The sequence below is a fragment of the Podarcis muralis genome, chromosome 13 (assembly GCF_964188315.1).
Source record: "Podarcis muralis chromosome 13, rPodMur119.hap1.1, whole genome shotgun sequence".
NCBI classification, from domain to species: Eukaryota; Metazoa; Chordata; class Lepidosauria; order Squamata; family Lacertidae; genus Podarcis; species Podarcis muralis.
In genome coordinates, this window is record NC_135667.1 from 3,836,516 (window position 1) to 3,864,248 (window position 27,733).

Sequence of the window (27,733 nt, forward strand, 5' to 3'; positions counted from 1 at the left end):
AGTAAACATCACCCATTCCTTTAGGGTTCCTGAAATCAGCTCCCACCCTCTGCTCCCCTTTCATTCTCCCATTCCTAGAGAACAGGAGCCAGGAGCAGCACCCCATGGCACTTCTTCCAATGGCTCCCCGCTCTGGGGCTCTCTCCGGACTCTTGCACCAACCACCAAATACCCACTTCACATACCAAAGCATGGGTAGGCAAACTAAGGCCTGGGGACCGGATCTGGCCCAATTGCCTTCTAAATCTGGCCCGCAGGCAGTCCAGGAATCAGCATGTTTTTACATGAGTAGAATGTGTGCTTTTATTTTAAATGCATCTCGGGGTTATTTGTGTGGCATAGAAATTCATTCATTCCCCCCCCCCCATATAGTCTGGCCCCCCACAAGGTCTGAGGGACAGTGGACTGGCCCCCTGCTGAAAAAGTTGGCTGACCCCTGTACCAAAGCCTCATGTTTCGCCCTCCTGCCTGTATCTGACTCCACCATTAAGTCTCTTTCCCCTCACTACCCCTTAGAGATGAAACTGCCACTCAAACTGCCTCCATGTGACCACATAATTTCCTTTAAGTCCCTCCACAAAACCCGCATTGCCTCCAAAATTTCTGCGCCATCCAACATAGTCCTGCACTCCTCCAGAAGTTGCCAGACTACATCATCCATTACCCGTTCGCCATATTTGCTGAGGCAGATGGGAGTTGGGAGTCCCAACATCAGGAGGGCCACAGGTTACCAACTGCTGCTCTCCCTACGCTTGTGGCCTGTCATTTGTCCTTAGACTCCCATCTCCCATGAACTCCACCCACCATTGCCAATGAGCAAGCATGATGGGGGTTGTAGTCCCAACATCGGAGGGGGGGCGACGACAGGTTGGCCAGCACTGCTTTACAGGGAGCGAAGCCAAAGGAGTAAATGTAGACATGATTAGCTTGTTTTTGGACTACAGTTCCCATCATCTCTGACCACTGGTTCTGCTAGATAGGGATGATGGGAGTTGCAGTCCAAAAACAGCTGGAGACCCAAGTTTGGGAAACCTGGTATAGCAAAAATAATAACATATTCTACCTGCTCGTGCCTCCATATTCCCCACTTTTCCCCCACTGTTTTTGGGGGGCTGGTTTTAGATTGTAACCCCCCTCAGCCAGGGAACCTATCCTATGAATTCTTTCTAAAGCATGAGGCACATAAATTAGTGGTTCCCAAACTTCCCACCCACAGATCCCTTGAAAATTGCTTAGGTTCTGGGTGGACCATTTGTTGATTTTTCAGCCTGTTGCAATTGCGGGTGCTAAATACTGTATGCTTCTTAATTGCATTTTTACACAAACCTTGTGGAGCACCTGTGAAACTCATGGAAGCAGTTCATGTGGCCTGCAGAACACAATTTGAAAAGCCCCGGCATGTTGTTGTTGAGTCGTTTAGTCGTGTCCGACTCTTTGTGACCCCCTGGACCAGAGCACGCCAGGCACTCCTGTCTTCCACTGCCTCCCGCAGTTTGATCAAATTCATGCTGGTAGCTTCAAGAACACCATCCAACCATCTCATCGTCTGTCGTCCCCTTCTCCTTGTGCCCTCCATCTTTCCCAACATCAGAGTCTTTTCCAGGGAGTCTTCTCTTCTCATGAGGTGGCCAAAGTCTTGGAGCCTCAGCTTCAGGATCCGTCCTTCCAGTGAGCACTCAGGGCTGATTTCCTTAAGAATGGAGAGGTTTGATCTTCTTGCAGTCCATGGGACTCTCCAGAGTCTCCTCCAGCACCATAATTCAAAAGCATCCATTCTTCGGCGATCAGCCTTCTTTATGGTCCAGCTCTCACTTCCATACATCACTACTGGGAAAACCAGAGCTTTTATTATACGGACCTTTGTTGGCAAGGTGACGTCTCTACTTTTTAAGATGCTGAGCCCCGGCATAGTCGACACTATATAAAAAAATATACCGTATTTTTTGCTCTATAAGACTCACTTTTTCCTTCCTAAAAAGTAAGGGGAAATGTGTGCGCATCTTATGGAGCGAATGCAGGCTGCACAGCTATCCCAGAAGCCAGAACAGCAAGAGGGATTGCTGCTTTCACTGCGCAGCGATCCCTCTTGCTGTTCTGGCTTCTGAGATTCAGAATATTTGTTTTCTTGTTTTCCTCCTCCAAAAACTAGGTGCGTCTTGTGGTCTGGTGCGTCTTATAGAGCGAAAAATACGGTAGTTGATTTCATCATGTACTGCTGCTTTTGTGGCTAATCGTTTAGGTTTAATTTTGTTTGTTTGTTTTGTTTTTTTGCTTGTGCGTTTAATTAAACATATGTTCAAACCATCTCTACCCCAGAAAATCTGCCAGAGCAGCTTGCCAAGTAATCAACGTAAACCCTGTTCCTGCCCTTAAGGCTTGCAAAGACGTGACACGAAAGGAGGGAAAAGAAGCAAACTCAGGTCCCAGATTTTTTTATGCTGCAGGGTTCTTATAATGATTAGCTTGTATGGAAACAGGTGGCTCATACGTCAAGAAACAGAGCTTGCCAGCCTCTGAAAAACAGACTGGTGACCCAACCAGGCAGCAGCAGCAGCTAACCTGTGGCCCTCTAGATCAGGCATAGGCAAACTTCAGCCCTCCAGATGTTTTGGGACTACAACTCCCATCGTCCATAGCTAACAGGACCAGCGGTCAGGGATGATGGGAATTGTAGTCTCAAAACATCTGGAGGGTCAAGTTTGCCTATGCCTGCTCTAGATCAGGCTTCCTCAACCTCGGCCCTCCAGATGTTTTTGGCCTACAACTCCCATGATCCCTAGCTAGCAGGATCAGTGGTCAGGGATGATGGGAATTGTAGTCTCAAAACATCTGGAGGGCTGAGGTTGAGGAAGCCTGCTCTATATGTTGTTTGGACTCCAGTTCCCATCAGCCCCAGTCCACATGACCAATGTAGAGAGCCAGTGTGGTGTAGTGGTTAAGAGCAGTGGACTCGTAATCTGGGGAACCGGGTTCGCTTCCCTGCTCCTCCACATGCAGCTGCTGGGTGACCTTGGGCCAGTCACACTTCTCTGAAGTCTCTCAGCCCCACTCACCTCACAGAGTGTTTGCTGTGGGGGAGGAAGGGAAAGGAGAATGTGAGCCGCTTTGAGGCTCCTTAAAGGGAGTGAAAGGTGGGATATCAAATCCAAATCCAATGGTCAGGATGATGGGAGCTGTAGTCTTAAAGGAAGCAGGGTTTGATCCCATTAACCCCAATGCAGATGGTTCCTGCTTCTTCTTCAAAGGGAAACAGGAACGGACGGAATGACCTCTTTGCTAGGGAGCAGGGGCCCAGTCTAGCTGCTGAGAGCGGCAGCAAACAGATATTTTATTTCTATTTCTTTATTTCTATTTTGCATTTGCATTTCAACTTTTTCGCCAGGGAACTCAAGGTGGCATGTACATGGTTCTCCCCGCCCTCCACATTTAATTCCCACAACCCTGTAGGTTAAGCTAGGCTGAGAGGCAGCGCCTGGTTCAAATTCACACAGTGAGCTTCAAGACTGAGCGGGGATTCGAACCCTGTTCTCCCAAGTCCTAGTCCAGCACTCTAACCGTGACACCACGCTGGCAGTTGCTTACTACCTGCTGCTTACTTCTACTCTTCCCCATTCATTGCTCTGAATACTTTTTTTTAAAACTCCTGGTGTTATGAATGAAACGTCTCAGCGATTGTACTGTACTTGCAATATCAGTAACACATACAATAACACACAGCTCTCTAGAGCAGGGCTCAGCAAACTTTTTCAGCAGGGGGCCGGTCCACTGTCCCTCAGACCTTGTGGGGGGCCGGAATATATTGGGGGGGGGGAATGAACAAATTCCTATGCCCCACAAATAACCCAGAGGTGCATTTTAAATAAAAGGACACAGTCTACCCATGTAAAAACATGCTGATTCCCGGACCATCCGCGAACAGGATTGAGAAGGCGATTGGGCCGGATCCGGCCCCCGGGCCTTAGTTTGCCTACCCATGTTCTAGTCTAGAGGTACAGGATGCAGGATGCATTTGGAGACACCAGGGGGCAGCTGGAGCAAGGTGTGAATCGGACAATAGGAATCAGATTAGAATTATAGGATTGTGGAGTTGGAAGGGAACTCCAAAGGCCATCTAGTCCTTCCCCCTGCAATGCAGGAATCATAGCTAAGTAATTCCTGGCAGCTGGCGATCCAACCTTTGTTTAAAAACCTCCAATGATCAGACACAGAGGAGGTCAGAGACCTGCACATTCCTATAGTGAAGAGCAGATAAAGGTAAAGGGACCCCTGACCATTAGGTCCAGTCGTGGCCGACTCTGGGGTTGTGGTGCTCATCTCGCTTTATTGGCCAAGGGAGCCTGCGCACAGCTTCCGGGTCATGTGGCCAGCAGGACTAAGCCGCTTCTGGTGAACCAGAGCAGCAGACGGAAACGCCGTTTCCCTTCCCGCCGGAGCGGTACCTATTTATCTACTTGCACTTTGACGTGCTTTTGAACTGCTAGGTTGGCAGGAGCAGGGACCGAGCAATGGGAGCTCACCCTGTCACGGGGATTTGAACCACCAACCTTCTGATTGGCAAGTCCTAGGCTCTGTGGTTTAACCCACAGCGCCACCCACATCCCTCCTGAAGAGCAGATATTGGCAGGCAAAACGTTTCTCATCCTCTCTTCCTTCCTTTTTCAAAACAACACATCAGTTCCCTGCCCCCTTTGCATCTCGATGCCCCTGTCAGTGGCAAATATTGGCTGAGGATCCCGGGAGTGTCCGTAAGGGGGTAGCTGGTCACCCTCCCCTCTCCTTTGCTGACGCCTGCTACCCACCTTTGACTGGGTTTTGTGAATATAAAAAGAACCTCTTCTGATCGGGCCAAAGTCCTACGTAGTCCAGCATTCTGTTCCTCACAGCGGCCAAACAGTGTGTCCTAATATGAGTGTTTCACATATTGTTATTTATTTATAAATTCACCAGATCGACATCCCTCCTCAGGATCCTTCCCCCCTAAAAGTTGCCCCCCAAACGTAACTTTTCTCAGCAACTTTGACCTGAACCCCTAAAAAGGGGGGGGGTAGATCACTGCCAGATTTTAATTCCAAAAGTAGATCGCAGTCGCTCGGGAGTTGGCCACCCCTGTCTGAAATGACCCTCAAGACTGCATATACAGTGGTACCTCAGGTTAAGTACTTAATTCGTTCCGGAGGTCCATTCTTAACCTGAAACTGTTCTTAACCTGAAGCACCACTTTAGCTAATGGGGCCTCCTGCTGCCGCCGCGCCGCCGGAGCCCGATTTCTGTTCTCATCCTTAAACAAAGTTCTTAACCTGAGGTAATATTTCTGGGTTAGCGGAGTCTGTAACCTGAAGCGTATGTAGCCTGAAGCATATGTAACTCGAGGTACCACTGTACCACAAACACAAGACCACAAACACAAACCACAAACTCTGAGCTTGCACATCTCAGTTGCCCTTAGCCCCTGGCAGTTGGAGTTCTGTGTTATTTCTGCCAGGGAATCTTTCATACGTGTGAACCTCCAAGTTTGTGGGGCGAGCAATGCAAACAGCTGATCTCAACAATCTGTATCAACTACATCAGTTTTCCCAAACTTTTTTGGGCCCCCGCCCCCCCTTGGTTCCGTAAACTTATCCCCGGTGCCCTACTACGCTCTCCTATGAAAAGCATTATTCAGAACAGCACTTTGCACAACCAGCTAAGGAAGCGAACAACACAATAAAATCCAAAACAGTTGATTGCACATTTATTCAAAATCCAATTACAGTGGTACCTTGGGTTACATATGCTTCAGGTACATATGCTTCAGCTTACAGACTCCGCTAACCCAGAAATAGTACTTCAGGTTAAGAACTTTGCTTCAGGATGAGAACAGAAATCGTGCTCCGGCGGCACGGCGGCAGCAGGAGGCCCCATTAGCTAAAGTGGTGCTTCAGGTTAAGAACAGTTTCAGGTTAAGTACGGACCTCCGGAACGAATTAAGTACTTAAGCTGAGGTACCACTGTAAATTTATTATGTTGTTGTATATGGGATGCAAGTGGTGCTGTGGGTTAAACCACAGAGCCTAGGGCTTGCCGATCAGAAGGTGGGTGGTTTGAATCCCCCTACAGGGTGAGCTCCCGTTGCACGGTCCCTGCTCCTGCCAACCTAGCTTTTGTTGAAGTGCAAGTAGATAAATAGGTACCACTCCGGCGGGAAGGTAAACAGCGTTTCCATGTGCTGCTCTGGTTTGCCAGAAGCAGATTAGTCCTGCTGGCCACATGATCCAGAAACTACACTGGCTCCCTTGGCCAATAAAGTGAGATGAGCGCCGCAACCCCAGAGTCGGACACAACTGGACCTAATGGTCGGGGTCCCTTTACCTTATATGCTGGAAGCCGCCGAGAGGGTCTTGGGCAACCCAGTCAGATGGGTAGGGTACATCAGCACCCCCTTGCCTCTTAGCAACCCCCCCAGGTAATCCCAGCACATCCCAGGGAGTAGCAGCACCCACTCTAAGAACCTCTGGACGACATCAAGGCTCAAATCTGCACAGCAGCTGTTTAATTCCCCTGGACTTGGATTCTATTCTGACCCCTGCTTAGTCAGCCCGGGTTAAAAAGCAATGAGGCACTTGTGTATTATTAGTTTGCTTTTGCTTGTATTCTATGTCTCATCGTTGATGTCATTCTACAAATGCATTTTCTCCAAAGAACACTTACGTCTTGAATGGCCTTGCCTCTCCCCCTACATATTGACCTATTGTAATTTTACACATTTCATTTGCTTCCGCAAAAAGCAGGTTTATGCTTGCAGCCTGCTGAGTCTCATGACAGCACAGGGGAGGAGGGGGCAAATCTTCCCATTTTACTGACTGGGACACTGAGGCTAAGCGAAGAACCCACAGGGGCTGATGCCAAGGGCTGAAATCACACTCCTAAGTCTTGTTTCCCTGAAGTCTTTTGTCATCAAGATTCTGCTGGAGCTTCCAAGAGGGAGAAATTGAAAATTGAAAAGGAGAAAGAAATCACACCTCAAACCCAAAGAGGAATATTCACTCAGCAGAAAAGGTTCTCCACCACAGCTGAGCAAAGGAACATTGGAGCAAGTGGAAGGCTACTTTTATTTTTTGTCCACAAGCCATTGTAGGCAGTCCAATCCTGTGCCTATTTACTTGGAGGTAAGTCCCACTGTGTTAAATGGAGATTACTCCCAGGAAAGCGATTACAGTACTCGGGCACAGCAATTCTAAGCTGGCAAAGGCAAGCCTCCCTCTTAATTAAGCTGCTTCCCGACTGCTCCTGGCCAGGGGGTGGCTAGACTGGGTGTAAGCCATAAATCTTCATTTTTCTGCCTTTCCGTTGAATTTAGTTATGCCTGTGTGTTGTTGTTTTTCATTGGGGTAAGTTTCACCAGGCTATGTGGGCTGGACCAATGAATTAAAGGAGTTAGGATAACGTTGGTTATCTCTTTCTGCACCCTTGACATTCCCCGCCTCCATTTGCCCTTTTTACTGATTTTATTTGTAAAAAAATATATGTTATGCCGCTGTGTCATTCAAAAAAAGCAGTTTATGGCGAGAAAAGCATAAAGCTGTACAACAAAACCATTTAAAAATTAAAAACACACATCAATTAACCAGTGTGGAAGGATGTGTTTTTAATTGCTTGTATAGTTTACACCGGGGACGCAGGTGACATTGTGGGTTAAACCACAGAGCCTAGGACTTGCTGATCAGAAGGTCGGCGGTTCAAATCCCCGCCACGGGGTGAGCTCCCGTTGCTTAGTCCTTGCCCCTGCCAACCTAGCAGTTCGAAAGCATGTCAAAGTGCAAGTAGATAAATAGGTACAGCTCTGGCGGGAAGATAAACGGCGTTTCTGTGCGCTGCTCTGGTTTGCCAGAAGCGGCTTAGTCATGCTGGCCACATGACCCGGAAGCTGTACGCTGGCTCCCTCGGCCAATAAAGCGAGATGAGCGCCGCAACCCCAGAGTTGGTCACGACTGGACCTAATGGTCAGGTGTCCCTTTACCTTTACCTATAGTTTACACCAGCGTAACTTCCGCTAGCTTAATTCAGGCTCTCCCACAGCCAGTTTAAGCAGATATACTGGTTTAATACCAGCTCAAGGTGGGGAGTTGAGCCACAGCCTAACCTCTCCCAGCAGCCATATCTGTGGCTTAGGAATTCACCTTAAAAACCAATGAAGGACCCCCTAATCTCTCACAGTGCCAATACAAATATATACAAATAAATGTGTTGCTGACACAAACCCTACACTAACACTATGCAATAGAACAAAAGAACATTAACCCCCTCCGTCTCTCTCCATCTCCCTTTCTCTTCCTGCTTTCTCTTCCCCAAACTGCATGATGTCTATGACAACAGCGTCTGTGAACTGTGAAAAAGACTGTATGAATCGAAAATGGAGATGCAGTGTGTAATTTTCCTTGTTTGTTTGTTTGCTTCTTATCACAATAAAATATGTTTAAAGGGCCCAGGAGGCAACATTCAAAGGGAAACCTAATACTTCCTGTGACAGAAGCACAGAGGCAAACTAAGAGAAACTTTTTGTTACACTGTCCCAAACTAAGGAAGTGCTTTCAAGATCTGTCCCCGGCTGACCTGGCGTTTGATTACATTGAGAGCCGCAGCTTTGCAGCGGAAAGCAAAGCAGAACACCTTATTTTTAGTTAATGGTTATACAAGGAAATGGGGCTGTTGGACTTTTACCTTGCCTCGATAACAAAAAAGGGAGATTAGAATGCACATTGATTGCGAAGGGGGTGGTGGAGAGAGGGGAGAAATCAGAAATCCAAAAGAGGATGAAAATGGAAGAATCAAGTTCTCTGCTTTGGGGCAGAGGGGGAGTTTGTTTGACCCAGAAAGAGAGAGGAAATTGCAGGTCACAAAGGTGCTGTACCCTGCTGCCAAGTGAGAGACCTTTATCCAGTTCCTGGATGAAGATATGATTCTGTCTCATCAGAAGTGGCTGAATCTTACCTTCAGGTGCAAATAGTGGTACAAACAAGCAGACATACCCTCTGTATGTTTACTCGGAAGCCAAGCCTCACTTGGGACTTGCTCCCAAGTAAGCAACAGCTACAGAATTGGATGCACAGATTGTTCAGGACTGGTGCAAAAGAAAAGGTTAAACTGTTTGCAACTGCAGATCACCCACTTACTTTCGAGGAATCACAGGTGCAAATCAGTTAGGAGGTATCTGCATCATGTATATGCTTCTAAATAAAGATGGACATAGCAAGCAAGCAAGCCCAAAAGGATAAAGCCAATGCACACCTATATGAGTGTCAGTCGATCCTCATTTATTTTTGTGTGCTTATATTGCAAACTGCCCTGTGATCCTCGGATGAAGGGTAGTATAAAAATTTAATAAATAATTAAAAAAATAAGGCGGATATACGTGTTAAATACTGTATACAGAATACATATATAATACATGCATACACACGAATGCAAATGTAAGACAGCAAGTGACTACTATCAAGCACGCACAATCAGGGCCAAAAATGTTCTGCAAAATGCAAAGACCTGCATGGTTCGTGCTTGCCAAAAGATGCAGAGATGGCAGCTAATATGGTAACAGTAACAATAAAAAAGAGTGCAAGTAATAAAGAAACACACCCGCCCCGCCAGCCTACGCAAACAGGGTGTAAGTATGTTCAGAGCCTCTGGAACCAACGGCGTAGCTATTGCAAACCAGGGCCAGGAGCAAAACTGATCTGAAGGCAATGCATCTGTGATGCAGAGCCTGCACTTCACTTTCACAAGTTGCAACACAGTACACGACAAGGTCCTGCGTTTGCAGAGGCGTCAGAAAGTGAAAGAGCTGAGTGGCCCACCCCTCTTGCTGCACTTCTTGGAAACCAAGCTGTGCAGGCAGCCCAGTCTGATGTTGTTCTGGTTAAGTCATTTAGTCGTGTCTGACGCTTCGTGACCCCCTGGACCAGAGCACGCCAGGCACTCCTGTCTTCCACTGCCTCCCGCAGTTTGGTCAAACTCATGCTGGTAGCTTCGACAACACTGTCCCACCATCTCGTCCTCCGTCGTCCCCTTCTCCTTGGGCCCTCCATCTTTCCCAACATCAGGGTCTTCTCCAGGGAGTCTTCTCTTCTCCTGAGGTGGCCAAAGTCTTGGAGCCTCAGCTTCAGGATCTGTCCTTCCAGTGAGCACTCAGGGCTGATTTCCTTCACAATGGAGAGGTTGGATCTTCTTGCAGTCCATGGGACTCTCAAGAGTCTCCTCCAGCACCAGAATTCAAAAGCATCCATTCTTCGGCCATCAGCCTTCTTTATGGTCCAGCTCTCACTTCCATACATCACTACTGGGAAAACCATAGCTTTAACTATACGGACCTTTGTCGGCAAGGTGATGTCTCTGCTTTTTAAGATGCTGTCTAGGTTTGTCATTGCTTTTCTCCCAGGAAGCAGGCGTCTTTTAATTTCGTTGCTGCTGTCACCATCTGCAGTGATCATGGAGCCCAAGAAAGTAAAATCTCTCACTGCCTCCATTTCTTCCCCTTCTATTTGCCAGGAGGTGATGGGACCAGTGGCCACGATCTTCGTTTTTTTTGATGTTGAGCTTCAGACCATATTTTGCGCTCTTCTCTATCACCCTCATTAAAAGCTTCTTTAATTCCTCCTCACTTTCTGCCATCAAGGTTGTGTCGTCTGCATATCTGAGGTTGTTGATATTTCTTCCGGCAATCTTAATCCCGGTTTGGGATTCATCCAGCCCAGCCTTTCCCATGATGAATTCTGCATGTAAGTTAAATAAGCAGGGAGACAATATACAGCAGTCCGGTCTACTCGGAAGCAAATCCCGCCGATTTGCAGCGGAGCCTTTCCCCTCCAGCCGCGCAAAAAAACTCCCCGCGGTGCAAAACTTTCGCAGGACCTTGATTAGGCTGATGACGCCCGGCAATTAATCGCCTCGCCATCCCAGCCGCGGGCGCTGGAGTCCCTCTCTCTCCGGGCGTTGCATCGCATCCTTCATCCCACTCCGGCCCCCACGTGGCCGCGGAGCACCTGAGCGGGACCCTGTCGTCCAATGGGAACGCGGGGCGTGGGCGTGGCCGCGGGGCGTGGGCGTGCCTCTCCCCCGCACGCCCCGCCCCCGCACGCCTTATCATCTCTATATATATAAAAGGGGAGGGGGGGGTGGTCAGCGCGGCCGGTAGGCAGGTGCGAGGTGCTGATTGGCCGGAGGGCGCGCGGGCGTGCGAGCGAGCGGCGGCCGTTGCTGATTGGGCGTTGGGCCGAGGGGCGAGGGTGTGTCGGCGGGCGCGAGGCGGGCAGCGGCAGAGGCAGGCGGGCGGGCGCGCGGTGAGGAGGAGGAGGGGGCGCTTCGGCGGCGGCCGCGGCGGGACCAACGGACGGGCAGGCGGACACCCAACAGGTGGAGCAGAAGGCGGCGGAGAGGCGGACGATGCTGAGCGAAGCTGTGGAGAGCGGAGGAGGAGGAGGAGGCGGAGGAGCCGTTACCGGCCCCGGGGAGAGCCCCGCGGGGGAGCCCGCGGCCAAGCCCGCCCCGCCCGCGGCAGCCTTATCCGCGGCACCCGCGGCGCGGAGCCAGGCGGCCAAGCGCGTCTTAGGTGAGGGGGCTGAGGAGGGAGGGAGGAGAGACCCTCTGAGGGAACCGTTTGCCCCGCGAGCACCTGAGGGGAGGGGTCGGAGGGGTGGGCGGGGCCAGCGCGGAGCTCTGGAGCGGGGGGAGGGGCGCGCGGGGAGGGGGCGGGGCGTCATGGATACTGGGGTGGGGGCAGGTCCCCCAAAAAGTTGGGGCGAAAAAACACTTGGCAAAGTTTTATATAAAGTTTTATATTAAAGTATTTGGTCAGGCTCTGAGGTGGTGTGGGGCAGGGGTGTGGCTTAAGAGGTTGGGGGCGGGGCTAGTGGGGCAGGTGCCCAAGGGTGTTTTTTTTTGGGGGGGGGACCCCACTAAATTGGCCAAGTTTGTAGTAGGAGAGCCCACCAACTGCAAAATTTGTAGTAGGAATGCTTTAAAGAAGTGTTTTTGAGAAACTCAGGCTCTGATGTGTGGGGCAGGGGTGTGGCTTAAGAGGTTGGGGGCGGGGCTAGTGGGGCAGGTGCCCAAGGGGTTTTTTGGGGGAGAGGAAACCCCACTAACTTGGCAAAGTTTGTAGGAACACTTTTTTAATGAAGAAAGTGCTTTAGAGATGCTCAGACTCTGAGGTGTGGGGCAGGGGGTGTGGCTTAAGAGGTTGGGGGCGGGGCTAGTGGAGCAGGTGCCCAAGGGTGTTTTTGGGGGGAGAGGAAACCCCACTAACTTGGCAAAGTTTGCAGGAACACTTTTTTAATGAAAAAGGTGCTTTAGAGATGCTCAGGCTCTGAGGTGTGGGGCAGGGGGTGTGGCTTAAGAGGTTGGGGGCGGGGCTAGTGGAGCAGGTGCCCAAGGGTGTTTTTTGGGGGGGGACCCCACTAAATTGGCCAAGTTTGTAGTAGGAGAGCCTTAGAGAAAAGTGTTTTAGAGAAACTCAGGCTCTGATGTGTGAGGCAGGGGTGTGGCTTAAGAGGTTGGGGCGGGGTCACTTGGGGGCGGGGCTAGTGCCCAAGGTTTTTTTTGGGGGGGGACCCCACCAACTTTGCAAAATTTGTAGTAGGAATGCTTTAAAGAAGTGTTTTAGAGAAACTCGGGCTCTGAGGTGTGGGGCAGGGGTGTGGCTTAAGAGGTTGTGGGCGGGGCTAGTGGGGCAGGTGCCCAAGGGGTTTTTGGGGGGAGAGGAAACCCCACCAACTTGGCAAAGTTTGTAGGAACACTTTTTTAATGAAAAAAATGCTTTAGAGATGCTCTGACTCTGAGGTGTGGGGCAGGGGGTGCAGCTTAAGAGGTTGTGGGCGGGGCTAGTGGGGCAGGGTGTGTGGCTTGAGGCATGTGGGCGGGTCACTTGGGCAGAGGCGGGGCTATGAGGCAGGGAGGCGGAAGGCTGGTCCCCAAAAAGGTTGGGCCGAAAAAGCACTTAACTTGGCAAAATTTGTGGCAGGAGCAGTTTTTTATATTAAAAAAGTGCTTATTCGGTCAGGATTTGATGTGTGGGACAGGGGTGCAGCTTAAGAGGTTGTGGGCGGGGCTAGTGGGGCAAGTGCCCAAGGTTTTTTTGGGGGGGACCCCACTAACTTGGCAAAGTTTGTAGGAACACTTTTTTCATTAAAAAAAGTGCTTTAGAGAAGCTGGACTCTCAGGTGTGGGGTAAGGGGTGTGGCTTGAGGGATTGTGGGCGGGGTCACTTGGGCAGAGGCGGGGCTATGAGTCAGGGAGGCGGAAGGCTGGTCCCCCAAAAAAGTTTGTGGGGAAAAAACACCTAACTTGGCAAAGTTTGTGGCAGGATCATTTTTTATATTAAGAAAGTGTTTAATTGGTCAGGCTCTGATATGTGGGACAGGGGTGTGGCTTAAGAGGTTGGGGCGGGGCTAGTGGGGCAGGGAAACCCACAAACTTGGCAAAGTTTGTAGGAACACTTTTTAAATCAAAAAAGTGCTTTAGAGAAGCTCGGACTCTCATGTGTGGGTCAGGGGTGTGGCTTGAGGGATTGTGGGTGGGGTCACTTGGGCAGAGGTGGGCCTGGGAGGGTGGGAGCCACGTCCCCAAAACGTTATAGCTTTTTTGGGGGGCGGGGGAACCAACTTGACAAAGTTTGCATTAGGAGCACTTTTTAAAATGAAAAGAGCTATATAGGTCAGGCTTGAGGTAAGGGGCAGTGCTGTGGCAAAAACCACTAACTGCCCTAAATTTGTGATAGCACTTTTTTTACTAAAAAAAAGCGAAGACTAAATTATAGCAGACCAGGCTTTCGAGGTCCTGGGAACAGAAAGCATCTTAAGGGTCTGTGAGCAGAGTCATTTGGGTGCGGAGAAGGGCTAGGCAGTGGGGGCAACCCCACCCCCCCAGGGGTTGTGGCTCATTTGACAAAAACACTAACTTGGCTAAGTTTACTTTGGGAGCCTTTAAAACAAACTTTGAGGTGTGGAGCAGGGGGGTAACTTAAGGGCTTGTGGGCGGGGCAGAAGGTCTAGACACCAGAGAGGGTGGGGGCCATTCCCCCGAGGGATTGGGGCTTAATTAGCTAGAACCTTAATTGGCTAAATTTGTTGCTCTAGCTCAGCGGTTCCCAAACTTACAATAATAGTGTACCCCTTTTGAGAGTTTTATTCTTACCAGCATACTAATTCTTGGGCAGAAATAATTTGGGGAAAGTTTTAATTAATGCCGTTTTGTGTTTGAATTGCATTCTGCAGCTTTTTTCTTTTCTTTTCTTTTCTTTTGCCATGTACATTTTGAAACCCTTTTGAATACATGTCACACTTTGGGATACATTTCTCTAGTCCTGGGAAATAGCTTTCTCTAGTCCATGGGCTTAGCCAGGTTTTGTTGGGGGGGGGGGCGGAACTATCTGTGACACGATTGGTCAGCTAAGCGTCTTTCCCTCTTGCTTGGGGTGGGCAACTGCCCCCTGCGCCCGCTCCCCATTATGCCCATGCATGTGCCTGGTTCCTTTAAGAGGGAAAGGACCTCACCACACATGCCACCTTGAGCTCATTGAAAGTGGGATGTAAATGCAAGAGTTAATTAATTTTAATTAGAAGATATTAGGGTTTGAATGTGGGACCGGTGTGCAATGCATGTTGCCCATTGGTGAAGCTATGGCTCCTCCCTTGCTTTGACCCTTTTGGCTTGGAAATAGTTTAAACTCTGCCACCTCTCTCACATCCCCCAATCATAAAGAGATGCCTGAATGGTGTGCTGTAGCCTTTTACAGGATAAGCACTTATGTAAGTAGGATGCTCGGAAGTGTTCCTGATTTGGGGCTGGTGAGGGGGCGTGTCTAGGGTTCCATGGCAGAAATGGATATGGGGCTGTTTGCTTCAGAGTAAAGGTGTTGTTTTTGCTTAAATTACCTGGCCTTATAGAGAGCTAACCCCCCCCATTAGTTTACTTTTATTGTTAAATCTCAGGGTGTCATACATGTTTCTTCCCCTCCTCATTTAATCCTCACCACAACCCTGTGAGGTAGGTTAGGTTGAGAGGCAGTGTCTGAACCAAGGTTACCCAATGAGCTTCATAGCTGGGGATTTTGAACCCTGGTTTCCCAGGTACTGGTCTGACACTCTAACCATTATGCCACATGGCTAGACCTCTGGCAGTTGAAACTGATGCAAATGAAGTTGGAACCATGAGAATTCTGCCTCCTGAAAGTCTATTGAGGGACTTGACCACCAACTTAAAAGTGTGTACTGCTTCTTTAAAGCCTAGAGAAGACTGTATATTGCCAAGCTAGGTGTCTACTAGATTCTGTTTTAAAACATTTCTATGCCGCCCTCTTTAAACCACTCACAACCCCGCCCCAAGGTCATACAACAAAGAAGTATGTAATAACTGCGTAGTTGTAGTGGGTTGAAATAAAAATTAGCTAGCCTTAGGGGCAAATCTTAGCTTGTTTTGGAACTCCTGACCTGAACCCAAACTCTTAATGCTTGCAGAGTAGTATTGGGGTATGGAAGTGGCTTGGAGGTGTGCTTAGAAGGGAAAGATGTTTCACCAGGTGGGTGGAAGTGTATCTGCCTCTCAACATGTGAATTTTCTTTCTTTCCTGCCAACGACTTGCAGCCACCCAGGTGCAGGGCACTGTGAAATGGTTCAACGTCCGCAATGGCTATGGATTTATAAACAGGTGAGCCTAGTTTACCTCCCCAAAGGCTTGGAAGATGCATGAAACTCTGGGGCCTTTTATTTGACATGCTTATGAATTTATAAATTTGATTTACGTTCCATGCTTCCTCCCTAAGAAGGAACAAGCCTTGTTGCAACGGACTCTTCATCTCGGGAGGTCAGAAGCAGCTGGAGTTCTGTCGATATTGATGAACAAAATGCAAAACTTTCGAGTTTTACAACCAAACTTTTAAGGAAGACAACTCTACAGTAGTTTAATCTATTGAAATGTATTGGCTTAAATAATAAATTGACAATGGTTACATATAGAACCTGGCTGGATCGGACCAGTGGCCCATCTGGTCCAGCACCCCATTCTTCTAGATGCCTATCGGAAGGCTGCAAGCAGGACCTGAATACAGTAGCATTCAAGAAAGTCCCCTTCAGTAGATTCCCACTACGGTGGCTGATGGCAAAAAAGGGAAATGTAAAGGAGGCCAGGCTTGACTAGTAGCAGGGCCATCTTACCCATAGGTGCTAGGGGTGTGGGGCGCCGGGCTCTCAAGGGCGCCAGGCCAAGAGTCTGGGTCCCGAGAGTTGAGTCCGGGGAAGAGCCCGCCCATCGGTCGGAGTGCCGTGACGGGCTCTTCTGCAGCGGGCGGCTCTGTACCGCAAGTTCAGGGGCGACCAAGCCAGTGAGACGCTGAGGCGGCCGGCCAGCTCCGCCCTCCTGTGCGCCTGGGACTGGGAACCAGGGGGGGGGGGCGCCGGGCGGCTCTTTGCACCCCAGTGCCACATATGCTTAAGACAGCCCTGACTAGCAGCTATATCTTCAGTTCGTTTTGCATGTTGGCTGTGAATTAGCAATGAAGAGAACTGCACTTCAATGAAATGAACTTTTTCTTAGGTGAACTGAGCCTGAAATTAAGCCTAGCGCCACAAAACAGAGCTGCTTCTCATTTCCTTAATTTCTCTTAGAGAGCCTCTGAGTCACAGGAGCAAAGACTAACCCAGAAATTGTCAGCTGGTCTGCTCTTTCGCAGAAAAAAATATTGTGCCCCACCCAAGATAACTCTAGTGAAAGACTTGAGCATACCTGAGCAAGATTTCCAGTACATCTTTGTAGAACTAATGTACTGAAACACAAGAACTCCTTAACAGGTCTATATGTGCATGCTCGGAAGAAGCTTCCTTGGACCTTTGTGCATTTGACTGAATCCCCTTACAAATAGAATACTGTTTGCTCGTGTGTGATTTTAGAAATCTTGGTTGGACTACTAATCTGTCAGACGCCAGTGTGTGGCTTGGCTAATACAAACAGCTGATTAAGCCAACAAGCAGAGCTGTGACACTCCCAGCTAGCCAGCCAAGGACTTGGCATGTTTATCCATGCTGTATGTTGGTACTATGATGCCCTCTTTGGGTGGCTGTATGTAAATGGAATTGGCTATGCTAGCAGAAAGCCACTGTTCATACTAATAGCATGGATTTCTGGTGAAGGTGATAGAGCAGAGAGCTAGAAGCTTTCAGATGGTGTGTGTGTGTGTGTGTGTGTGTGTGTGTGTGTGTGTGTGTACAGCAGTGCTTAACTTAAATGAGACCTGTTGTCAGACTGGGAATTTCTATATTCTGAATTTCAAACTTCTCATAATATACAGTAGAAACTTAGATAGCTATCACATGCATCATCACTTGATCAGTTATGGAAACATAATAAGGAAGTGTGCATGCGCATGAAAGCTCATACCAATAACAAACTTAGTTGGTCTCTAAGGTGCTACTGGAAGGATTTTTTTGTCTTGTTTCAACTACGGCAGACCAACACTTACCTGTAACTGATCAGTTATGGTTCTCCTTTTATGCCTGTGGAAAACAATGCCTGTGTCTCATTTCTCTTAGCTTCCTCAGACTAGGTTAGCTGGGTGCCTGTCCAAGTTGAAGAGGTACCAAGTGGGTATGGTGGAAGTGACCGTGACCATAGGCTGGTATAGGAGTAGACACGTTAAAGTTGTGTTGTGGGCGCTGGGCACATTACTCAAATTGCAGCAGGGTCAGGTGGGGTATTACCCCCCACAAACCTTTTGTTACTTCCCTGCCTCCAAGCTGTGGGAGATGGGATCTGGCTAAAATTGGGAGAGGATTGTAGAACTCATACCTCCTCACTCCCTAATTTGAGCCCTCATTTGGCATACATGAAATCCAGAACTCTCACCCTCTGCGCATTCTGAGCTTTGTCTCCCTCTCCTTCCCTCAATACAGGAATGATACCAAGGAGGATGTGTTTGTGCACCAGGTAAGAAACGCACTAAAGTTCATTCTCTTTGCCCTCTTTTCTGTTCTTCTTGGACTACTCTGTCTATCTACATGGTTTGGAGAATGTTCTATTCTTAAAACTTGCATCAGTACCCAAATAAGCCTGCATTCCTAATTGCTGGTCATTATAAAAGAACATTAAAAAGAGCTATCTCCAATTGTTTGAGAGTTTGTTAATTCAGTTAGCGTATAGTTCTTGTGCATTATCTGTAAAGGTTTGATGGGAATAAGGTATTTGCTTTCTTCCCCACTCAAGGAAGAGCGATTCTGCATCCCAGAAACTTGGTGCAGCCAAAATGGTTTGTTGTTGGTGCTTGCAAAAGGGTTTAACTTGGGAATTGGTAGAAACTTGAGAATGTAGCATGAGTTACATCGCCTTCCCGAAAAGTTCATGTTGTCTTCTTTGCACTTTACTAGACAGCAATTAAGAGGAACAACCCCCGTAAATTCCTCCGAAGTGTGGGAGACGGGGAAACGGTGGAGTTTGATGTTGTGGAAGGAGAGAAGGTAAGAGGACTGTGGTGCTAGCCTTCCAGCCGTTGAAGACTGCGATGGAAGATTCTCTCCCCACTCCTTTTGTTCCTTGTTTTCTTTTGCAGGGGGCTGAGGCGGCCAATGTGACTGGCCCAGGCGGCGTTCCTGTGAAGGGCAGCCGCTATGCTCCCAACCGCCGCCGCTTCCGCAGGTTCATCCCCAGGCCCCGGCAGGCCCAACAGCCACAGGATGCCACCCGAACAGAAGGGGCCGCAGAGACGGTCAGCGAGGGGGAGAGGGCTGATGATGCTGTACAGCAGCGCCCCCGAAGGAGGCGCCCCCCACCATTTTTCTTACGCCGGAGATTTGTGCGGGGGCCTAGGGCTCAAGGCCAGCAGCAGCAGGCCCAGCCAGCAGAAGTGAGTCCTCTGTGGGGCTGGAATTCACTAGAGAACCTGCTGAGAGGTGGGAGAAGCAGAATATCTAGTCTTTTTCCAGCCACTGTGGGAGTAACACTTTGTGATCTCTCACTCACACACAGAACACAGCCCTACACATAAGTGAATTTGTACAGAACTTCATTGTGGCAAATGGCCTTCACCACTGAGCCATGATCTTCTTTGGTGATCACCTGTAGCTGAGTAAGATGGTCTTCCCTGAACACACTCTTAATAATAATAATAATAATAATAATAATAATAATAATAATAATAATAAATTTTATTTATATCCCGCCCTCCCCAGCCGAAGCCGGGCTCAGGGCGGCTAACAACAGTGGCTGTGGAGGCCAGTTCTGGATCCACACGTCCTTCCACAGTTGGGACATAGGTTTCCGGTGGGAGTTGATCACGGTGAGGGTTTGCCAAGCGTGCCTTCCTCTTAGCACATTTCTCCCTTTCACCCTGAATTTGAGTGTCTTCAAAGCCCATGACACCTTTTGTAAAGGTTGTTCTCCAATTGGAGCTCTCACTGGCTAGTGTTTCCCAGTTGTCAGTGTTAATAATAATAATAATAATAATAATAATAATAATAATAATAATAATAATAAAGATTTGGCTTGAGAGTCTTTGAACCTCTTTTGTTGACCACCAGCATTACGCTTTCCATTTTTAAGTTTAGAATAGAGTAGTTGCTTTGGAAGACTATCATCAGACATCTGAACATGACCAGTCCAGTGGAGTTGATGTTGAAGAACCATCGCTTTGACACTGGTGGTCTTTGCTTCTTCCAGTACACTGGCATTGGTTCACCTGCCATCCTTTGCTGCAGGTGTATTGTACCAATGGTTCTAAGTGGCTCTTCTGGCCTAAGGGGAAAGAGCAGTTTGGGATAACACCCTGAGGAAGTGAAGGCATTGTGATATTTCTCCCTCAGGGCAGTGAAAGCACAGAACCCAAAGATGCCACCCAGCCAGAGGGAGACCAGCAACAGCAGATCCAGGCTGGTGAGAGAGCCCCAGCCCCTCGCTTCCGTCCCAGATACCGCAGGTAAAGCTGCAGGCAGCACCGTCACGTCTGTGACTTCAACCAGTAAGACCAAGGCTGGTAATTTCAGTTACAAACCATCTTTCCCTTCACAACATCCCTTCTGGGGACCTATATCCACATGATCAAAGCAATGAGTAGGGTTATTTAGGCAGGTGTCCCTTTGTATGCTGTTCACATGCTTGATGTACAAGAGAACCTTCCCTACTCTTTAAGGAACAGCATAGTGTTTAAAGGAATAAGGGGAGTACAGTCGTACCTTGGAAGTCAAACGGAATCCATTCTGGAAGTCCGTTGCCAAATGTTCGGAAACCAAAGCGCGGCTTCTGATTGGCTGCAGGAAGCTCCTGCAGCCAATCGGAAGCCGCGGAAGCCCCATCGGACGTTCGGCTTCCAAAAGTAGTTCGCAAACCAGAACAGTTTGCTGCATTCGGGAGCCAAAACATTTGAGAACTAAGCTGTTCCAAAACCAAGGTACGACTGTATATGGCAGCTCCTCTGCTTTCCCAGGCTGGAAACGACAGCTCTCTGCAAGGTGCATTTCTGAAAGGGATGGGAAAGGGTCTACTCTGCTAATATCTCATAAACAGTTTCAAGAGGAGATGCATATTCTGCTTTGAAATCTGCAGCCTCTTCCAATTGCTTTTCTCCCCCACCTCCCATTTGAGGAGCTACTGTTTACAAGGAGTTTCCTGTTTAAGTTCTTAAGCCATGTTGCTAAATAACCTCCTGCTTCCTTTCAGCCACTAAGTCTTTAACGTTTTCATTATCTTCTTTATATCATGCCCTTTGTCCCAGAAGGGAGAATGGGGTGGCTAACCACTTAAAACAATACGTTAATTATAAAAAACTTTTAAACCACAAACTGATCTTCGTCAATAAAAGCAGCAGCAGGTAATACAGCCCTGAGACCAACCATACTCCAAAGACCTGAATGCCCAGGTGAGTTTTCAAATTATGCGTGAACATAGCCAGAGTGAGGGGCGACCTGATTTCATCTGGCAGGCAGCGGCTCCATAAGCAGAGTGTGCCTATCCTTTGCTTTTCCAGACTTTTCCGCCCCCGCCCACCGCAGCAGCCCACCACTGAGGGAGGAGATGGCGAGACAAAGGCGGCACAAGCCCCAGCGGACGGCATCCGTCCTGAGCCCCAGCGCCAGCGCAACCGACCTTACTTCCAGCGCAGGCGCCAGCAAACAGCTGCCGCCCGCCAGACTGCAACTGAGGTGAGATCCAGGGACTTATGATTGATCCTACTGATGGATAGGATGGGATCTCTGGCCATCAGTTCCAGCCTCTGTTCTTCCATCTTGGTCACTTTGGAAGCTCTAGAACACGGCCTTGTTTAGTGCATTTGTTAAAAGTTCAATGGCTGAGACAGACGGGAAGCCTTATCTATTTATTTTTGTCTTTCTTTGCTACGTTTTTTGTTTGTTTCAGAGAGTTAGCAACTCCCAAAGCAGCTCACATCAGTTAAAAATAAAGGCATCCCCTGGTGAAACATAATCTAAAGAGATTTTTCTTTTTTTGGTGTTTTTTGCTTTTTGGAATAATAAAATATGTTGAAATAAAAAAAAATAAAAAATAATCTAAAGAGAGTGGGTTCTTTATATTAACCCAAGTGTTCATCAAATGCTCTGAACAGGAGGAACCTTGCTCACCAAAGCTCTCCAGATAATTCTGCAACCATTGGCTTAAAAGATGTACAAAGCAATGTGTTCTGTACACTGTAAACATGGGTTAAACTTCTTAAAGCTGTGGGATTTGAAACTGGCTGGTTATAGTCTTCTCTCCTAAATGGAAGTAGAAGTAATTTGAAAAGAGGTAAAATATAGCCAGTGCTTACTTCCAAATTTGTTTGTCCCAACTGTGGGATATTACAAAGCAGGGAGGCAAAACGCATCTCCTTCACTTCCAACTCCCTCTTTTCCCTTTTTTACTGGGGTGGGGAGGTGCCCCTGTCGTTTGCTTTATTTATACCCATGGGTATTATACCCATGGCTCCTATGCTCAACCCTCGCAAGAAATGTAAACAATACAAACAGGGTTCTGCTAAAGAAAGAAATCTCTCTTGGCTCCCAGGACGTTTCCAAGCACAATTCAAAGTGTTGGTGTTGACCTTTAAAGCCCTAAACGGCCTCAAAGGCCCAGTAGACCTGAAGGAGCGTCTCCACCCCCATCGATCAGCCCGGACACTGAGGTCCAGCTCCGAGGGCCTTCTGGCAGTTCCCTCATTGCAAGAGGCAAAGCTACAGGGAACCAGACAGAGGGCCTTCTCGGTAGTGGCGCCCACCCTGTGGAACACCCTCCCAGCAGATGTCAAGGAAATAAATAACTACCTGACATTCAGAAGACATCTGAAGGCAGCCCTGTTCAGGGAAGTTTTTAATGTGTGACATTTTAGTGTATTTTGGTCTCTTGGAAGCCGCCCAGAGTAGCTGGGGAAACCCAGCCAGATGGGCAGGGTACAAATAATAAATTATTATTATTATTATTATCTCTGCCTTGCTGACGTGGCAAAGCTGCCTCGTTCTTTCTCAGTATCCAAATCTCCCACTCATTGTTTAGAAGGGCTGTGCGATGGGCAAGATCTTGTGCCTTACTTTGACATAGGTGAGGAGCATCCATAAACTGAGCTAGGTGTCTGTAGATCCTGAGGAACTGCGCACTCTGCATGCGCATTCAACTACCGAACATCAAAATGGCCTGCGTGTCAATGCCGACCTCTCTTCAGAAACCTAACCCCGCTTTTTTTCCTGCCTAAGGCTACCAAAGAGCAGCCTGCTCCGAGCTCTGCTGCTGCTGGTGGAGACACCCCTGCCACTAGCACACCTGCGATGGCTCAAGAAGCAGTGGTGGAAGCCAGCAAGCCTGCTTCCCCAGCCCAGGAGAGTCCCTCCCAGCCGCTGCCGGAGATCCAGCAACAGCTTGTGGATGTAAGTAGATGCTGGCAGAGAAAGGCCCTGAGTTCCCTTTGAGTCCTCCATTCCCAGGACAAATTCACAGAAGCAAGCAAGCAAGCCCTATTCGAACCAGAGATGTTCCTGGACAGGGGCTGCAGGGATTTGCAGTCCTACGGCATGTGGGGAGGCGGCACAGGTTTTTCCCTCTCCCTGTTGTAAACCAAGGTGCATGAATTCTGGTTAACGCAGGCTGCATCTTCTGTCAGTACAGTGGTACCTCTGGTTACGTACTTAATTCGATCTGGAGGTCCGTTCTTAACCTGAAACTGTTCTTAACCTGAAGCACCACTTTAGCTAATGGGGCCTCCTGTTGCTGCCGCGCAATTTCTGTTCTCATCCTGAAGCAAAGTTCTTAACCCGAGGTACTATTTCTGGGTTAGCGGAGTCTGTAACCTGAAGCGTTTGTAACCCAAGGAACCACTGTTTATGGAACCCGAAATGCTATGCTGCATATGGCTAAGACCATGGGTAGGCAAACTAAGTCCCAGGGGCCGGATCCGGCCCAATCACCTTCTAAATTCGGCCCGCGGACGGTCCAGGAATCAGCATGTTTTTACATGAGTAGAATGTGTGCTTTTATTTAAAATGCATCACTGGGTTATTTGTGGGGCATAGGGATTCTTATTTTTTTCAAAATATAGTCCGGCCCCCCACAAGGTCTGAGGGACAGTGCTGAAAAAGTTTGCTGACCCCTGGGCTAAGAGCCATTATGTCTTTCTGGCTCTGTCATGTTTTCCTTTGCCACATGGTGTCCTCCGTGAGTTAACTTCAGAGAAGCAAAGTTATTAGTACAGAAAGGGACAGGCTTGTCAGCAAGGCTATTTTTTCTTTGCAGATCTCAACACCTGAGCCTGGGGGAGAGCTGGCCCCAGCCCTACTGGCGTGATGAACCTGCACACGGTGAGGGGATGCCAAGAGCTGTGATCTGGTAAGGACCCCTGGGCAGGAATGCTAAAACTGAACAGAGATGTTGATTTATTACATTTGTATTGTGCCATGCGAGGAACACAGGCAGTGCATAAGTGGTCTCCCCTCCCCATTTTATCCTCACAGCAACCCTGTGAGGTGGGTTAGCCAGAGGAATTGGCTCAAGCCCTGCTAATAGCTGGATGAGACTTAAAAGGTTAGCAGTCTAAGATTTCCAAATTTGATGCACTTGTGTGCCTTACGTCTGCTAGGAAACAGTCTGAATGGAAACTTCTAAATCCCTGAAGCAAGCTAGTTTTCTTCCCCTTCCTTTGGGTTCCCCTACTGTTGTGACATAGTGCTTCACTGGGCATATGATTTCAGAAGTGAAGAATAAGTAAAGATGGCAAGATGTGCTGGGCCCCATCTCTGGTTTTCAGCCTCTTCTGAAAGGGAACTTTTTAGCATTTAAGAGCTGCATGGCAAAAGAAGTCACACCTCCTGAATTAATTCAAAGCTCTCAAAGGCACAAGAGGATGCTTTGAGAGGCTTGAGGGGTTATCTCTGAGAAGAGGGATTAACACTTCTTGCTGAAAATTCAGATTGACTTCTGTTTCTCACCATAAACTACAATTTTCAAGGTTTTCTTATGGGAAACATTGATGCTTGAAACTTGCATTCCTGCAGTGTGAACTATGCCCCCATAACGTCTGTACTTCTGTAGAGCTTGATATATACCTTGTGGGAATAGCAGCGCTATGTCCTATTCTGCAAATGCATCCCCACAACTTCTGCTCCCTGAAGGCTGCTGCTTCCAGCTTCTCCCTTCTGCCTCTGACCACATCTTTCCCCCTCCACAGGTGTCCTCAATGTGCCTACAACCCAAGTTACCTCATCCTGCACTTGAAGAGACCCCAAACTTCACCAATACCCCCTTTGCTGCTGTTGAAGCCCTGAATGTGAAAAAAAAATTTAGTAAACCCGAGGGGGGGAGTTTGACCAAAAAGATAACTCGCTTTGCTTTAAAAACCTTCTGAGGGGTTTGTCTTCCCTCTTCCCACAGCTTTGCCAGTTTGAGAAAAATAAACTGGCTGTTGAATCTTCAGTTACTTTTTTCTCCCCCATTGTTGAAGAACACCCTGTGTGAACTATTGTGTGCAGTTTGGGCGTCAGTAAAGAAAAAAATTGCACAGACTTTGTGTCCCTTGTGTTTTCTTCTTAAAAAATCCTAAGACCTACCCCATAATACTTAAAAATAACTTGGAGGAAGTGGAGAATAGTTCCTGGCACCAAGTGTTGCTGCTGGCTTAGTACTATGCAGAGGGGCCGCAACTGAAGTTTGGATGGATAGAGGTCAGAGATTGTCCAGGAGTCGGGAGAATGCCATAGGGGGCACCAGCCCCACCCTAGGCTGCTTTTTAAAAAGAGGCTTCTAAATTATTAGAAAGGTGGCACCTAACTTCCTCAAGTGCAGACAGTAATGTAGTGGTTATTGTAGTAGCAGGACTCTCCGTCAGCCTATGAAAGGGATTTACATTTCCTTAACGTACTGCTTCCCAAGGGAGTGTTTTTGCAGAAAGGAAGTTGCTGTTCCTGCTAATGTGGTGAGCAGGAAAGCATCAGACCTAAGTCACCACTGGTAGCGTCCAAAATCATTTTCCTGGAGCGAAGCCCAAGTCCAGTGTGTTTTACCATGGTTGGTAACAAATCACTTGGTCGAAAACATATCCTATCCTGGAGTTCTTGAAGAACTCAAATGTGAAATTTATGGTCTTCCACCAAATACGTAACTTGTCTCTTTAAGTTTGGCGCTGGAACCTGAAAACAGGAAAGTGACCACTGTAACACAAGTGGCTGTGTTTCTTTTTAATCAAAAGGGAGCCCAGGATATTACAGGCCATTTTGCTTAATGTGTGTTCTGGGAAACGTAACGTATGTTTTGATTAAAGTCAAAATTTTCAAGGAAACAAGTCTTGCTGAAAAGGAATCGGCATCACTTCTGCAAAGGGAAGTCCTGTCTAGCCTGGTGTCGTTAATGGACATTACTATCTTAGGTTCATTAATTTCAGTGGCTGTACTCTGAGGACTTGGCTGAATGCCACCTGTTGTGTACTTGTCAAAAGCTTTTTGGAAACCCAAAAGACTCCTCACCAAATTTCACAGCCATGGGATCGGATAACAGGTCCTCTTAATGTAGGAGTAGAATTAAATGGGCAGTTCTGCCCATGGAGGGCTGTAAGAAGTGGGGTGCCCCAAGGATCTGAATTCGGATTGATGCTTTTTAACATTCATAGATCTGGAGTTTAGAGGTCAGCAGTGTCCAATGCAAATAAATCAAAGTTGAAAAAAAATGAAGGGATTGTGAAGTGCTTCAAAAGGATCTCTAAACTGGGTGGGCAGGTATTAAAATGTGGCTCAATTTAAACTATTTTTAAATTTAGTATGCATCACTTTGAGACGGTTGTTTAGAAAGCAATTAATAAATTGATTATGATAATAAAAGTAATGCACATTGGGGCAAAAAAAGGATTCAGCTTCAGATATACACATAGCAAGCTCTATGTTAGGGAGCATTAGGCAAAAGATCAAAGATAAAACTGCCAATATTGTAATTCATTAAATCTATGGTGTGGTAATGCTTGGAACACTCTGTACAGTTGTAGTCTCTGCATCTCAGAGATGGCATTGTGGAAGGAACTGGAAAGGCTGGAACATTTGGGACTTTTAATTTGGAAAAGTGAGCAAGGGTTGACCTGATAAGAGATGTAAAAAATTATGTATGGCTTGGGGAAAGTGAAAAGTTTGTCTCCTTTTCCAGAACCCAAGGAAGGTCAACCAAGGAACCCGAATGTTGGGACAGGCAAAAGGAACTACTGTTTTCCAACAGTGCATAGATAAAACCACAAATCGATAGTGTGAGCACAGTTGGATGGCTTTAAAAAGGGAATTAAGACAAAATCATGGAAGACAGGGCTGTTGGTGTATACTAGCTGTGATGGCTAGATGTCCTCATTAGAGTCTACTTCTGAATACCAGTTCTTGAGGTTCTGCTTGCATGCGGCCCAGAAGCAGCTGACTGCTCACCATGGGAACAGAATACTAGATTTCATGGGTCTTTGGTCTGATCCACTCTTAGGTTCTTGTGTCATTGTCAACATCTTGAAGATCTCACTGGACATGCCCACATCATACGCCTCAACATGGCATTTGCAGCTTTGCACTTCCAGCATCTACCAGTAATAAATAATGCCTTTCTGTAAAGACATTGTGGAGTCCAGTATAACTGAAACATCATTTTTTTGGGGATAATCTCAATTTTAAGTCCCTTAGTTTAGGAGTGGAGGGTGCTGTTTGCATGTAGGAAGTCTCAGGTTCAGCCTCCAGTTAAGACATGGGAGCTGCCGTTAATTCAAGTAGACACCACTGGAGTACATGGGCTGGTGACATGGCTTAAGCCAAAACAACCCTGTATCTTCATGTACTGTAAAGGTCCAGCAAAACAACCTCTGTTGCTCTCTCCTTGGCAAAATCTGACTTTTGGGGATGGGAGAGTACAGCCAGTTTCTTTGCTCATATGCAAAAAAGACGTCCAGCAATGGGCTTGAGCATGGGTAGGCAAACTAAGGCCCAGGGGCCGGATCCGGCCCAATCGCCTTCTAAATCCGGCCCATGGACAGTCCGGGAATCATCGTGTTTTTACACGAGTAGAATGCGTCCTTTTATTTAAAATGCATCTCTGGGTTATTTGTGGGGCACAGGAATTCGTTCATTCCCCCCCCCCCCCGCTAAATATAGTCCGGCCCCCCACAAGGTCTGAGGGACAGTGGACTGGCCCCCTGCTGAAAAAGTTTGCTGACCCCTGGGCTTGAGCAAAAAAGGGAGTTGTGCAACATAGGGCAAAATATTCCTTGAAAGTTGAGGAACAGGTCACAGTGATGAAGTG

The 27,733-nt window shown here is 47.9% G+C and overlaps 1 protein-coding gene across 1 annotated transcript; it reads left to right on the plus strand.

The window, feature by feature from the left end:
- The first annotated feature begins 11,269 nt into the window (after positions 1 to 11,269).
- Positions 11,270 to 24,984, plus strand: YBX2 (Y-box binding protein 2). Its single transcript, XM_077916817.1, has 11 exons — positions 11,270 to 11,578; positions 15,610 to 15,673; positions 17,911 to 17,944; positions 18,382 to 18,471; positions 18,564 to 18,857; positions 19,813 to 19,925; positions 20,973 to 21,147; positions 21,385 to 21,393; positions 22,687 to 22,857; positions 23,720 to 23,812; positions 24,651 to 24,984. The coding sequence occupies exons 1-10, from the start codon at positions 11,413 to 11,415 to the stop codon at positions 23,768 to 23,770; spliced, it is 1,167 nt and encodes a 388-aa protein (XP_077772943.1). The 5' UTR covers positions 11,270 to 11,412; the 3' UTR covers positions 23,771 to 23,812; positions 24,651 to 24,984.
- The last annotated feature ends 2,749 nt before the right edge of the window (positions 24,985 to 27,733 follow it).

What these genes read in the sequence shown, in the direction of transcription:
- YBX2 (XM_077916817.1), top strand. Translation starts at nt 11,413, where the DNA reads ATGCTGAGCGAAGCTGTGGAGAGCGGAGGAGGAGGAGGAGGCGGAGGA. An exon ending in AGCAGGCCCAGCCAGCAGAA is followed by an intron (nt 18,858 to 19,812) that starts GTGAGTCCTCTG and finishes TTTCTCCCTCAG; the next exon opens with GGCAGTGAAAGCACAGAACC. An exon ending in TCCAGCAACAGCTTGTGGAT is followed by an intron (nt 22,858 to 23,719) that starts GTAAGTAGATGC and finishes TTTTCTTTGCAG; the next exon opens with ATCTCAACACCTGAGCCTGG.